Source organism: Drosophila grimshawi, unplaced genomic scaffold, assembly GCF_018153295.1.
Source record: "Drosophila grimshawi isolate 15287-2541.00 unplaced genomic scaffold, ASM1815329v1 contig_1367, whole genome shotgun sequence".
Lineage (NCBI taxonomy): Eukaryota > Metazoa > Arthropoda > Insecta > Diptera > Drosophilidae > Drosophila > Drosophila grimshawi.
In genome coordinates this window covers 3,632,667-3,647,055 of record NW_025062889.1, presented here as the reverse complement: position 1 = coordinate 3,647,055, position 14,389 = coordinate 3,632,667, and the positions used below count along the sequence as shown (strand labels likewise).

At 42.2% G+C, this 14,389-nt stretch overlaps 4 protein-coding genes across 5 annotated transcripts; 2 read left to right on the top strand and 2 right to left on the bottom strand.

Annotated features, from left to right (window-relative positions):
- Window positions 1-91: 91 nt before the first annotated feature.
- On the bottom strand, window positions 92-3,539 carry LOC6571385 (zinc finger CCCH domain-containing protein 13). Its single transcript, XM_043216340.1, has 5 exons — window positions 3,464-3,539; window positions 3,219-3,409; window positions 2,600-3,151; window positions 544-2,522; window positions 92-481 (listed from the first exon to the last, which is right to left on the bottom strand). The coding sequence occupies exons 1-5, from the start codon at window positions 3,521-3,523 to the stop codon at window positions 246-248; spliced, it is 3,018 nt and encodes a 1,005-aa protein (XP_043072275.1). The 5' UTR covers window positions 3,524-3,539; the 3' UTR covers window positions 92-245.
- A 171-nt stretch (window positions 3,540-3,710) lies between these two features.
- Window positions 3,711-4,900, top strand: LOC6570540. Its single transcript, XM_001996732.2, has 5 exons — window positions 3,711-3,932; window positions 3,995-4,139; window positions 4,190-4,315; window positions 4,369-4,518; window positions 4,572-4,900. Exons 1-5 carry the CDS (start codon window positions 3,814-3,816, stop codon window positions 4,833-4,835), a joined length of 804 nt encoding a protein of 267 aa, XP_001996768.1. The 5' UTR covers window positions 3,711-3,813; the 3' UTR covers window positions 4,836-4,900.
- A 70-nt stretch (window positions 4,901-4,970) lies between these two features.
- Window positions 4,971-7,599, top strand: LOC6570536 (origin recognition complex subunit 3). 2 transcript variants are annotated; one of them, XM_043216357.1, is made up of 5 exons: window positions 4,971-5,130; window positions 5,188-5,985; window positions 6,055-7,298; window positions 7,367-7,468; window positions 7,500-7,597. In XM_043216357.1, exons 1-4 carry the CDS (start codon window positions 5,104-5,106, stop codon window positions 7,461-7,463), a joined length of 2,166 nt encoding a protein of 721 aa, XP_043072292.1. In that variant the 5' UTR covers window positions 4,971-5,103; the 3' UTR covers window positions 7,464-7,468; window positions 7,500-7,597. The 2 variants fall into 2 exon arrangements, with proteins under 2 accessions (XP_043072292.1, XP_001996767.1); XM_001996731.3 differs by having other exon boundaries at window positions 7,367-7,599.
- A 2,378-nt stretch (window positions 7,600-9,977) lies between these two features.
- Window positions 9,978-14,371, bottom strand: LOC6570535 (valine--tRNA ligase). The gene is made up of 6 exons (XM_001996730.2): window positions 14,300-14,371; window positions 14,011-14,223; window positions 13,264-13,431; window positions 11,939-13,201; window positions 10,839-11,868; window positions 9,978-10,723 (listed from the first exon to the last, which is right to left on the bottom strand). Exons 2-6 carry the CDS (start codon window positions 14,185-14,187, stop codon window positions 10,221-10,223), a joined length of 3,141 nt encoding a protein of 1,046 aa, XP_001996766.1. The 5' UTR covers window positions 14,188-14,223; window positions 14,300-14,371; the 3' UTR covers window positions 9,978-10,220.
- Window positions 14,372-14,389: the final 18 nt, after the last annotated feature.

Genomic DNA, 14,389 nt, shown 5'->3' with positions numbered 1-14,389 from the left:
AGCTCTAATAATACTTAGTTTTAAAATTTAAGCATGTTTAAGATACCTTTTACGTTTAGTTGTTAATTATATACTTTTTATTGTGTAATTTTACAACGATAGTTAGTATCTAAAATCACAATTTCCATAGTAAAACAGGTTAAACAAACTAATAAGTATACTCTTCATATATACATATATTCTGCGTAGCTTAAGTAAGCATATAGCCAGATATCTTACTGATGATGTAATACACTTGTGGTAGTTTACTCAAGTCCAAGTGGACCTGCTCCTGCTCCTGCTCCAGCTGGTCGAGGTCGTCGTCGTCGCCGTGTGACACGCAAGACGACCTCGTCATTAATACGTTCAAATTGATAGTCACTGTTGCCCATGGAGCAGCGCTTGGTCACAATGGACGTGTCGCTGCTCTGGCTGAGGCTGCTCTCGTTGATGCTCGTCGTCGTCTCATCGATGGTCACATGCAGCACCGGCAACTCTTTTGGGGCCATTGCTTCATCAGGCGGCGTTGCAAGCACCACAGGGTCATCATCAGCTTTTTTTGTTCTTCAGTTAGATGAATTTTACGTTTCTTTAGCGGTGTTTTCTCGCCGCTCTCCGCCTTATCGCTGCTGGGCGTTATCCGCTCGTTGCTGGGGCTACGTAAATTGGCTCTTTTCACCCTGACCTTGACTTTTGTAGGACTGCGTCCAGATTTTTCCACAGCTGGCTGCTGGAGTGGAGATTGAGTGAGTATCTTGACGAGATCCTGTTTGGGCGTTTGCAGCCCTTTCATCGATGTGGATGAAACGGTCGTCTCGCCCGGTTGTTCGTCGTTGTGGGACTGATGCAGTTGCTCCAGTGCTAGCTCAATGGTATCCGTTTCCAGGCTTAAATTCGGATAGCTTTGTTGCAATTCCTTTGGCAATGGCTTCTCTAGAATTAATTCATTCATGACTGCCTCGAGGACAGCGTCGTCGTCATCGTAATCATCATTGTGATCAAGCTTTGTGGAATCTGGTGGCACATACACAACAATGGGTGTGTCTGCAGTTAATTCGGGCACAATTGTTTTATTAACGGTTACAATTTGGCCCACTGTGACCTGTTGCTCTTCGGAGTCTTGATCATTCGATACTTCTTCCAGTTCTTCGCTAGTTTTGTGCTCATCGACTGAGACAGCAATGTGCTCGATATTCATCATATCGGGCAAACGTATATCCTCAATTATTTGTATGCCTCTCATGGAACGCCTTGGTAGCTTCGGAGTCAACACATAATCATCCAATCTTTTCGAGGATTTTCGTAGAGACGTCTTGGAGTCGCATGTTGTCACAGCTTTTTCCTTCCCATCATTTGTTTCCTTGATCTCGGCGTCTCTTGTTGACTGAGTTTGCTTTCTGTCGCTTTCCATTGATTTATTAACAATTGCTTCAGTGATTTCCTTTTCATTTATTGCCTCAGCTGGCTCACAGTCTTGTTTATCTAATTCTTTAGCTTTCACTTCGTGTCTTATTTCATTTGAGATTTTATCTTCTTTACTTTCATGTTCAGTCTCAGTTGTCATCGCTTCCAACTCTTTATCAGTGGATTTCGGGTCCCTTATATTAGCTTGTTCATTATCTAAATTCTCTTCTTTCTTTAAGTCCAGGCATGGAATGTGTTCATTTATTTTTGCAGCATCCACCTCTTCTATGATCTGTTCATTGGAGTTTATATCATCTTTAGCTAAATCGAGGCCTGGAATGCGTTCTTCGGCTTTTGCATAATTTCTTGATGAATTATCATCATCTTCGTCAACATTCACATTCAATTCAGTATTGGGTTCAAGGACTTTTGTATTCGCATCATTTATTACCTTCGCTTCATTTGTATTTTTAGCATCCACCATTGGAATTGTTTCACCTTCCCCATTTAGATTGATTTCTGTATTTTCTACTTCACCAACTATTTCCTCTTCCGCATTGAAATCCCTTTCTGGCACTTCATCGTTGGTTATTATGTCTTCGTTGGCATTTATTGCTTCACTTTCGTCAATTAAATCCAGTCCAGGAATGTGTTCTCTGATTTCTACGTCCATTACTATTCTGATCTTCTCTTCAGCCTCAGTCTTCATTGGACTCGCTTTCTGCTCCTCTTCAGCTGTTAAATCTAGACCTGGTATATATTCCATTGATTGAGTTTTATAATCCAGACTTTTAATTAGTTCAGTACCCATTTCTTTCTGCTTAAAAGCTCTCTTGTTTTTCACAAAATATTTGTCAACTTCTTCGACTGTTTTTGAAGCATTTCTAGTTGCTTCTGGTTGATTCCTATGTTCTATTTGACTTGCTGGCGTATACAGATCTTGGGGTGTTAACGCTTCCTTATTAGCCAGTAGTTTTTGCATTACCTCTTCATTGACGGCATTGTTGTTGCTCTGTTCATCCAACTGCTCTGGTGTGCTGCCAAAATTTGCATTCAAGGCTTTTTCCTTATGGCGCTTATCGTTTTTTGTCGTTTGTTTTCGATGTTTTTCAGCGCTTTCAGGGGATTGATTGGCTTTGCTGGAATCGATATATGTGGCTTTATAAACAGGATTATCTGGCTAAGCAGATTGGTGTTAAATGCTCTACAAACTTACCTGCTTTTGTTGTGGCTACTTTTGTGGCCAGAACGTGAATGAGAACGGGAACGGGAACGTGAGCGACTATGTCGACTTCTCTTCAAATCTTTGGAGTTTGTTCGATGTCTGTGACTGCTACTCTTCGCCCGATCTCGCTCCCGATCCCGACTATGACTGCGACGTCGACTGCGTTCAGCGTCTTTTACTTTATCTCGCTCCCGATCTCGTTCTCGATCTCGATCTCGATCGTGTGAGCTGCGATGGCGGCTTCCTTCATTAGAGCTGCCAAAGAAATTGTCATGTTTGTGTTCCTTCTTCTTGTCATGGCAGGCATCCTGTGGCTGCGTTTTATTTTGTTCGCTTCTGGAACGCTTCTGATTCTCAGCTTTTATCTGTCCGGACCAGTTTTCATTGTTGTTGTCCAAAGCAATTTCTGTTTTAAATTGCGCCGCTATCGCCTCACGTTTGAAGCGTTTGTGCTCCTGCCGATCCACCTCACCCGCAGCCTGCTGTGCCTTATGCTGCTCAAGATTCGCGGGTCGCTTGCGTCTAAAGCAAATATCATCTTTTCTATAAAAGAAAGGGAAAAAATGTATTTAGCACATTTTGAGTTGTGCAACAGGCATTGTTTACTTACTCCTTGCGCAACTGCGTTATTTGTGCATCTTTGCGTTTGATTTCGGCCTTGGCCGTATCGAGTAGATTCTGGAAATTCACCTCCATTGTTTTAATCTTTTTGGCAAGCGTCTTGTTTTCCGCTTGCAAATTAGCAATTTCCAGCTGGATGGCCTCAAATTTGGTTTGCCAGGCCTCCAACTCTTTGGATTTCTATTGATAAACTCGAGTTATGATTTATATTATGAGCATTATGCAGTTACTTACTTTATTCTCGGCCTCTTGGAAATCATCCAAATCATCATAGATATCCAGTTCGTCGTCCATTATTTGTTGTAAGCACGCAGACAACAAATATCATCATAAAAACAGCCGATTAAATGCGCGAAATTTAGGCAGTGTTGGTCAATGCCAGAACTCATCAGCATTCCCATTCACAAAGCAGCACTGCGTTTATGGGCAGCACTTTGTCAATATCATGAGAGAACTGAAAGTTCAAATGTATATTATTATTATAATAGTCATAGTACACATCGAGCATACTCAAATACAGAATAACGAGAAAACTTTTCAAAATACATACACACACCCACTTACACGCGTAAAGAAGACATACAATGGCCGACAATCGTGGTGAATACAAACGCGAACGACGAAAATTCTCATGCTTAACATATGCAGTAACAGCCACATTCTTATTACTGGCATTATTGCAATGGTATTTGTTTCACTTTGTGTAAGTTATCTCGAATCTAGCACTGACAATGTTTATACAACTAATTTAAATTATATTTGCAGTGTGGAAATAAATAGTTATTTTTTTCAACATGCCTGGATTGGCATCATATTCTTTGTGCTTAGTCTGGTGTTGATCCTAATCTTCATCTTCTTTGAGGATTTGCGCTTCTTTACGCCTGGCAATTGGATATTTGCCTTTCTAATCGTAAGTTGTCCTTAAGTACATTTAATTTTCATCATCTCCGTTTTTTATAGTTTGAGTGCATTGTTATCGGAGTTACATCGCTGATTGTACGTCACTATAAATATCATTATTTGCTGAGTTTCATCATTTGGACTCTTGTGCTAATCATATTCCTCTTAATTGGCACTTTTCTGCCGGTAAGCTAAAAATACTTAATACAATTAGCAATTACTAATAATCTCCTTTAAAGCGTGACTTGACGCTGGATGTTGTGGTGCTCGTAATAATTGGAATTGTATGCATTATTGGAGCCATTTATTTTCTAATGCTCCACATTGTCGCAAATGTGCCTTATTCTTTTTTTGCCTGTCGAGCTTTCCTTGTACTTAGCATTGTAATTGTAAGTAGTCAATTTAATACTCAAACAAATTAAGCTTAACTTCTTCGTTTTAGTTCGTCATGTATCATGCACAAATTATCAATGGTGGTCGCTTTGCTGAGATTCGGGATAAGGATTATTTGCTTGCTGCTTTAATATTATTCTACGATTTTCTGATGATGTATCTATTTACATTCCAATTGGCACCCAAATGGTCAGATGATTGTGATGCGAACAAGAATGTGACAAGTGTGCTGGTAGTCGATTCGCATCTGACAAAAACAACCACAAGCGAAATGGATCGCTTAGCCGATCGAATTTCAGGTGATGGCGATTGAGTTTTTCAAAAATTTCTGTTTAAATTTACGCGGTCAAATAAAAGTGCAACTCTTTGCAATGTGAATGGGTAACACTTTTTTGCCTTGCCTAACGCAGCCAACTTAATGCTGATTGAGATTTTGGCGCGCTGCAGCTGTTTCCAAATTTGTTGTTGTGTTTCTTGCTGGCTGCGAATAAACTTTAATTGGCACAAAGCTGACATAAACAATAAACATTTTTGCACTGTGCAACGTCACATACAAGACGACTGTCAGTTGAGCAAGAGCAATGGATCCCACTATATCTGTTTCAAAGGTAAGCGGAAGAGTTTAAAAGTTGGAAATTGACCATTGAAATTTGGTTTCATTTTAGGGCTGTTTTGTGTATAAAAATGGCGCAACAAGAGCCAACAAAAAGGAGCCCAGCAAACGTAAACGCAGTGGCCCAGCAGCGACGAGCAGCCTGCTGGGCAAGGAGATCACCACGCAGCCATTCTATGCCGCCTACTCTGACTGCTGGAAACAGCTCCACGAACACATCCAACAGCTGCAAATGACGAGCAATGCTCGAACGCTCGAGCAACTGGTGGAATTTGTGGGCATCGAGGGCCATTGCCGGCTAGATGAGGTGCTGCCCACAGCGGCGCTGCTGACGGGCATCAATCAGCCGGATCACTTGAAGCAATTCGAGACGCTAACGCAACGCTTGCATTTGCAGAGAGTGGGTCGTGTTTCAGTGCTTCAATCTCGTGATTGTGCCACACTAAAAGCAGCCATCGAATCCATGGTGTACAGCCTAATGTACGATCTGTCGGCAATGCCTGAGATGGATGAGGAGGAGGCAGACGAGGGTGAGCGTGATCGCAAGCGATTGCGACGGACGCAGTGCACCCTAAAGCAACTTCACGCTTGGTATTCGAATAATTTTGGTGGAGCTGGCAAACAACGTGCTTTGGTCATTGTTCTACCCGACTTTGAGTGCTTCAATGCGAATGTGCTGCAGGATTTTATACTCATACTCAGCGCACAGTGCGAACGCTTACCATTTGTCCTAATCCTCGGCGTGGCTACTGCAATGACGACGGTGCACAGCACATTGCCCTACCATGTTAGCAGCAAGATCAAGCTGCGTGTCTTTCAGACACAAGCAGCTCCAACGGGTTTGAATGAGGTGCGTCAAAGTAACAGGATTAAGACGAGTCATCTTTGATCAGCTTCTCCAATTCTTTCTCTCTTCCAGGTGCTTGATAAAGTGCTGCTCTCTCCCAAATATGCATTCCATTTGTCTGGCAAGGCTTTCAAGTTTCTGACGCACATATTCCTCTACTACGACTTCTCCATACAGGGTTTTATACAGGGCTTCAAGTATTGTCTCATGGAGCACTATTTTGCCGGCAACGCGTTTGCTTTGTGCACTGGCTACAGTCAGGCGCTGGGACGTATCAAGCAGTTGTCGCATGAGGATATGGAGACGATCAGGCGTCTGCCCTCGTTTCGTCCGTATGTGGAGCAGATCAATGATTGCAAGCGGATCATTGCTGTGCTCACGGACGATGAGTATCTGAAGAAGAAGTTGCCGCAATTGTTGCGCGATTGTCTGCTGCACTTTATGCTCTTCCGATGCAGCCTGGAGTTCTTCACGGAGCTGGTCGGAGATTTGCCACGCTGTCCACTGGGCAAATTGCACCGGGAACTGTATGTCAACTGTTTGAATAAACCGATCTCACAGCAGGCCGAGTACAAGGAATGCTGGCAAATCCTCAGCTTTATGTCCAAGGAGGCGTTTGTAGCCAAGTTGTCCAAATGCATTTCGTGCACCGAACACTTTCTTAGCGAACAGATAGCGCCACTTGAATTGGGTGACGCCTGTGCCGAAGTCATGCGTGCCGAGCTACAAACACTGAAGACGCTGCTCAACGATGTGGAACTGGCGACATTGGAGCAGCAGCCCCATGTCAATAGTGAATCCCATTTGTCGAGCGATGCACGCGCTCTAACCGATCTTACGCAGGTCGCCTCCCGGCAGGAGCTGAAGGCGCAACTGTTGCAACGCAGCAAACAGGATAAGCAACAGTCGACGTCGGAATATGCACGTGCTCTGACCAAGATCTTGGCACACATTGAGGAGCAATTGGTGTTGAAGCATCTGCGTCCGTTGCAGCAGGCACCACCACTTCACGAACTCTACGTCTTCACGGACATTGCAACTGTGCGGCGGAATATCATTGGTGCACCTCGTGCCGCACTCCACACCGCACTGAACAATCCACATTTCTATATGCAATGCAAGTGCTGTGAGCTGCAGGATCAGACGCAGTTGGTCGGCACCATGCCCGATCTGTCAGTGGTCTATAAATTGCATTTGGAATGCGGTCGCATGATAAACCTATTCGACTGGCTGCAAGCATTCCGCTCTGTGCTGCGCTCCGCCGACGAGCAGGAGAACGCGGAAGTGTCTCAGGAACATATCGATCCACAGATTCAGTGAGTATTGAAGGGATTTTAATTCAGTTGTTTAGCCTTGAAATGAATTACTCTTTTCTTCAATTTAGGGCACGCTTCACACGCGCTGTGGCCGAGCTGCAGTTTCTGGGCTACATTAAAATGTCCAAGCGGAAAACGGATCACGCCACTCGCCTCACCTGGTAGATTACTAAATAAATTGTATGCACAATTTTATACAATGTGTGGGAATTTTTTTTACTTACAGTTGAGAATGATTAGATTTGGTTAGAGTTGTACTTTACATTTTTATTAAAATCCAATAAAACTTCTTGTATTTTTTTGAGAGAAATAATACAAAACTAAAATTTCATTTCGCTTAAAAGAGATATTTAAAGTGTAAAATAGTTTGTATATTTATTGAGATAAGCAATAAAAATCTTAAATTTCTTTGGGTTTAAAAGAGATCTTTAAATTGTAAACTAGCATTTCTTGTGGCTCAAAAGAGAGATTTTAAATTATGTTTAAGTTTTAATATGTCGTAATGATTTTTAAATGAAATGTTATTGAGCCTAAAACAAAGTACTTCAAAATGGGAACTTAATTTCAATTGTTATTTAATTTATGCATTTAATTATATATATTCCTAATCATTTATATTTGAGTAATACACGTTTCAATTCCAATTAAAATCCCATGCTTATATCCCTTACAAAACTTAGAAGTAACGCTCTATTTTTAGACATTCCGTTTGCGTAATATCAAGGACGTCATTCAACCTTAACTTGTTTAAATTAGAGTTAGCTCTTCGGGCTATCTCAAACGTCATTGCACAAAAGCACATCCACCAATAATAGTCCGACAAAAATACAGTAGTCCTAACCGCAGACGTAATCAAATTGAGCATATGCTGCTAATGTGCTTATGTTTGTTTAAATCTTGTGCTCTGTTTGTTGGAGTATTTACCACAAACTATTTGAAATATGGTGCAAGGAAAACGCAGTCCACTTTGTCATATGGGGTGCTTTTCTGCCACTCTGTGGTTTGTCCTTATTTTGGCTCGCTAGTTGACCATATTGTGGCAGGCACCCTGTAAATAGCAAACCAAAGCTACAAAATGGTATAAAATGTGCAGAGTTCTAAGGAACTGTCGCAGTTCTTCCCTACATTTCGTAGTGGACTGTCCATAAAGCCTTTATCTATTATTGTCAACAACTGGGATATCAAGATCAAGATTTATTAATACATTCCAACTATGTATTTGCTAGCTCCATTTATTAAAATGGATGGCCTCATCGTTTTGTTGTTCCTCTCAGCCCTTATGCAAGGCATTGGAGCAGCCCCCATTGAGGTAATTATTACGAATCTTAAATTAAATCACATTTAACATGTGTTTTTAATAGGAGCCTGAGTTGTGTGTGCTGAAATCGGGAAGTATTGAATGCTCACCGGGTAAGTATTGACTTTGACTCTAAAGTATTTATAAATTTAAATTAGTTAAGTTGAAAAGGATATTCTTAAGGCTGATTTTACATTTGTATTATGCATAAGGAAAACAAGTGTATTTAAATGGCTAGAAACTTGTCTGATTACCTGTCCGTCCACAGTCTTCATTTAAATTTTAAAGTTATCAGATTTGTCATTAAACGAAAATCAATTTCAGTACCCATAACTTCAAAAATCGAATCTCTATTTTAAATACACTTAGTCAAGCTTAATTTCATAAATATAAAAGTATATTACAGTCGTTTACTCAGCTGCAACAATTGTATTCCAAGATATCAGTAGCCAATGTATTCGACTATAATAAACTCGAAAAAATTATTTTATTATGTATATTTATAAAAACTTACACTTTTGCCAGAAGCGCTATTATTTAATTTTACTTAGTCTAAGGTATTTTTTCTTAATAACCTTCATTAACTAGGATTTATTTTGAAGTTAAGCTCATTGTCTTTTTAATTTTTAAGAATAGTGATGTGTTTTCTTATCTGTAAACTGCATTTGTATTTTTTTACTACGATTTTAGGGATTTGTTTAGTGTTTAGTTTTTGGGCTTAGGAGTTGATCAAGTTTTATATTTAAACCTTTAGGTAGTTTTTGGGTTGGCTGGCAAAAATCCTCTAGACTGAACCCTCCACGTGGGTGCCGGCTGGGCAATGGACGCTGTGGATGCTTTGATCACTGATATCTTCTCTATTGACATTATGGACTCCACAGTGTCTAGCTAAGGACTTGGTACAGTTGCTCTATAACGCCAACGCGTAATGGGAAAGCTGATACTGAGCCATGGTCTAGAGGTGTCTATTATTCAGTTGAAATATCCATTAAGAATTCTCTCTTTTACAAAAGATTATTTTCTTATACTTTAGAGAAGCTCAAGAAGTAATTTGAGTAGTTTAAAACTATAACATTTTAAGTCTGATATTTTTCATTAAATTCACAAATTTTAATCAAGACTTGTTGACATCGAAAGCCAAGTCCAATTCATCCAAAAACGAATTTAAATAATTTGAAATGAATTCTTATTTTTAATCTTTTCTGGAGAAACTCTTCTTATAAATTTCAGATATTTGAAAACTAAGCTGATGCCGTGAAACTAAATTACTTAAGGATATCGTATGGGATCATATCAAAAATAAATTACACAGATAATAAGATGAGAGGCTATCAAGGACAGCGAATACTCACAGATAAATATAATCAAATAATACAACGTGATTTCTTTTATATAAATATTGCGATTTGAAAAATTCTTGTATTGCATTTAATAAGTTAGCACATATTTTATAAATTGTAGCTATAAATTAATAATCAAATTAAAAAGCAAAACGTAAAATGCAAACGTAGCTTGGTTTTTTCTCTACTGTTTATAGCGAGTTTAGAGTCATCAAGCGTCTAAGTGAATATCAATAGAATGCAGCCAGAGCTCAGCCTGTCCAGGTCCTGGAGTGGACTGGGAGCTCACAAGAGCTTAAGCGTTTCAATAGCAGCCGCAATGCGTTCGATTTCAGTGCGGGATTCGGTTAATTTTGTCTCATTGGCCGATTGCACTCCAGTTGGCACCTTGGTGGCATAATCGGGTGCCTGAATCGCTGCGCTCAGCTTGCTGACAGTCTGCTCCAGTTGATCGCGCTTATTTTGCAGCTTGGCAATCTCCTTGTCCGCCTCAATCAATCCCTTGAGCAGCAGATGCACCTCACACTGCACCGAAACGGTGAGAATGGCGCAACCAGCCGGTGGCTGACTGTCAAAAGTCACCGTGGAACAGTAGGCGATCGTGGACAGTTCGCTGACATAACGCTTGAGTATGTCATTGGGTGCAGCATCGGTGCACACAATAAATGCCTCCGTCTTCGTCTTGTTTGGTAAATTGTAATCGGAACGCGCCGAGCGGATGATGCGAGCTGCTTTCTGCACAAATTCCACATCAGTTTCGATTTGAGCACTGCGCCAGGAAGTGTTGGCTACGGAAGAGGAATGATTTTAATACAAAGTTCGATTTATTGAAACGAGAGTGTTCCACTGGAAAGATACCCTGTATGCATTCTCTCTCGAAAATCATATTGGACAGAAACTTACTTGGATAGCTGGATACACAAATGCTGGGCGTGTTGTCGGCGCGTGGCAGACGCTGGAATAGCTCCTCCGTGATGAAAGGCATGAAGGGCGACAACAGACGCAGTCCGTAATCCAAGCAAACATAAAGAGTGCGCCTGGCCGCCGCCTGCTGCTCCTGGCTGCCACTCAGGAAGATGGGCTTGAGGCACTCCAAATAAACGTCGCAGACATCGTAGAGCCAGAAGGCATAACAGGCACTGGTCACAGCAGCAAAATCATACGCCTCAAATCCCGTGTTGCAGGCGTCAATGGTGGCCGCCAATCTGGAGAGAATCCAGGCATCCATACGATTCGATTCGTCGTCGAGTGTGATCTGTGTATTGTAGCGTTCCTTGCCCGTGAAATAGAGCAAAGCGAATTTCGTTGCATTCCAGATCTTGTTGCAGAAGAAACGATAGCCTTGGACACGATTAATGTCCAGATTGATATCGCGCGCCTGGGTGATGTAGGCGCACAGCGCGAAACGCAACGCATCCGAGCCACATTCAGGTATGCCCTGCGGATAGTCCTGTTTCTGGCCCAGCTTGGCCATCTCAATCTCACGCGGATCGAGATTGGAGCCAACGAGCTGCTCGTGCAATCCCTCCAACGAAATACCACATATCACATCCATCGGATCGATAACGTTGCCCAGCGATTTGGACATTTTACGCCCGTGCGCATCGCGTACCATCGGATGCAAATATACCTCCTTGAAGGGCAGCTTGCCTAACAGCTTCTGACCGAAGAAGACCATGCGTGCCACCCAAAAGAAGAGTATATCATGACCCGTCTCCAGCAGCGATGTTGGATAGAAGGCCTGCAGATCGGCTGTGTTATCCGGCCAGCCGAATACGGAGAACGGAAACAGTCCCGAGCTGAACCAAGTATCCAACACATCCTCATCTTGGTGCAGCACAATCTCACTGGCATTCACACCAAAGCGTGCGGCAGCCTTTATCAATGCTTCCTGCTCCGAGCGTGCCACAATCCAATACTCCTCGGCATCGGGCTGAAAGAGCAAGAAAGGAGATAAGAATCATAAAATTAAAACTAAGCTTCAATTTCCAAGGTTCACTCACCGTGCCTGCCTTGATGCTGGCATCCTTGAAGGTCACATGATAGGCGGGTATGCGATGTCCCCACCACAGTTGCCTGGACACACACCAATCCCGAATGCCGTCCATCCAATGGTACCATGTCTTCGTATGATGTTCGGGCAGTATTTTGAGCTCACCGGAACGCACAGCTTCCGTGGCGGAGGCAGCCATATCCGCGCAGCTAACATACCATTGTGGTTTGATCAGTGGTTCAACCACATCCTTGGAACGACTACAAATGGGCACAACCATTGCATTGTTCAAAGTCTCACGATAGAGACCCAGTTGCTTGAGCTTCTCCAGCAACCGTTTACGACAATCGAAGCGTTTGAGCCCAGTAAATTCGCCATAGTCACCAACAATGAAGCCATCATCGTTGATGATGGTAATAAATGGAAGATTACAACGCTTGCCCACCTCGTAGTCATTGGGATCGTGGGCGGGTGTAATCTTAACAGCACCAGTGCCAAAATTCATGTCCACAAACTCATCACAGACGATGGGCAGACGACGATCACAGAACGGATGCACAACATGCTTGCCATGCAGATGCTTATAGCGCTCGTCTTGTGGATGAACGGCAACAGCCGTATCGCCAAGCATTGTCTCAATTCGCGTGGTGGCCACAATTATCTCCTCATCGCTGCCCTCCACTTTGTAGGCGAACTTAACGAGCACACCAAATTCCACTTTCTCTTCGTAGCCGGGTATAGCGAGGAATGTGCGTCCTGTCAACTCCACCTTGTCCACCTCAATATCCGAGATGGCGGAGCGTAGGGTGCACGACCAGTTAACCAAACGCGAACTGCGATAAATGGCACCCTTCTCGTGCAGACGCACAAAGGCTTCGGTCACAGCGCGACACAGTTTCGGATCCATGGTGAAATTTACACGTGTCCAATCGTAGGAGGAACCGAGTGCCTTCAACTGATCATAGATGCGACCGCCCTTCTCGCGTCGCCAATTCCAGATGCGTTCAATGAACTTCTCACGGCCCAAATCGTGCCGCGAGAGACGCTCCTCGCGCCACAGGAGTTTTTCGACCACCACCTGGGTGGCAATGCCGGCATGATCACAGCCAGGCACCCACAATGTGGTGCGTCCCTTCATCCGATTATAGCGTGTGATGGCATCCTCAATAGCATTGGTCAGCGCATGACCCAGATGCAGTGAACCCGTCACATTTGGCGGTGGAATGACCATTATGAATTTACCATTCGGATTGGGTGCATCAATGGAATCACGCTAGAGTTGAGATTATTTGTGAGATTGTTCTATTGATTTATATCTATATTTATTTCTCTTACGCCATATTCAGGTGTAAAGAAGCCCTGCTTCTCCCACCAGCTGTACCACTGCGCCTCCACATAGCGTGGACTGTACGCATCTGGCAGTGCGCCACTCAGATCCTTCTTCTCCCCGGGCGCTGTGTTGGCCGTATAAATTGCAGCTTCCTTTGTCTCTTTGGTGCGTTTCTGTAATAATAAGGTAGAGTTTTAACTTTAAAGCATACCCGATTTACCTATTTTTGTATTATAAGGTAATAGCAGCGCAACTAATATAAAAACTTTCACCAAACCAAAAAAAAACCTTAACATACATATTTGTGGGCAATGAGGTTGACTTACGACTACCCTGTACGATAGACCTAACACAATAATTTAATTTATTTTATATTTTTCTTTGTGTATTTTGTTGCATCGACTGATATTAGTTTAAGTTAAATAATAATGATTGGCAATATAAAACTAAATCAGCAGTCATCGAACACACTTCTATACACAAATCAAACCACAATAACAAAAGCAAAATACATTCACTTTTTACGCTGATTGCTTGCCACAAAAATGATGAATTAATTTTTAAATTGGAACGAAACTATTGAGCCCAATGTACACATTCACTTTTCGCTATAAAAATAATTAACGAATTTTGAAACTCGAATTGCACACGTTGACATGAGTCATTTGAGTGCGTGAATACTCTACAAACATAAATAATTGTTGTTACAACAATAACAACAAGGAGAAAACCTAACCTTAACCTGCATTTACCTCGGGTTTCTCCTTTTTGTCGCCTGCTGCTGATGCTGCTGCTGCCTTTTTGTCCAATTTCGCCTGTAATTTAGCTAATTTCTCGGCTTTCTTTGCCTCCTTTTCCAATTGTTTGGCCGTCTTTGGTTGACCATCTTCTCCGGTTGGCGTCTCCGCGCTGCTTAGTTCTTCTGGCATGTTGCTCTTTGTTGATTGTTGTCGTCGTCGATTGAGCTGTTGTAATACACACCAACGTTTAAATAATGGTTGCAGTCTGATGCAATACAATTGTGATAAATGGTAAACTTACTTTGCGGCCACTTCATGCAGTTCGCACCCACAGATGAAAACGTGTGCAAATTGTGTGACCAGATGTGCTATTTATTTTACCATACAACAT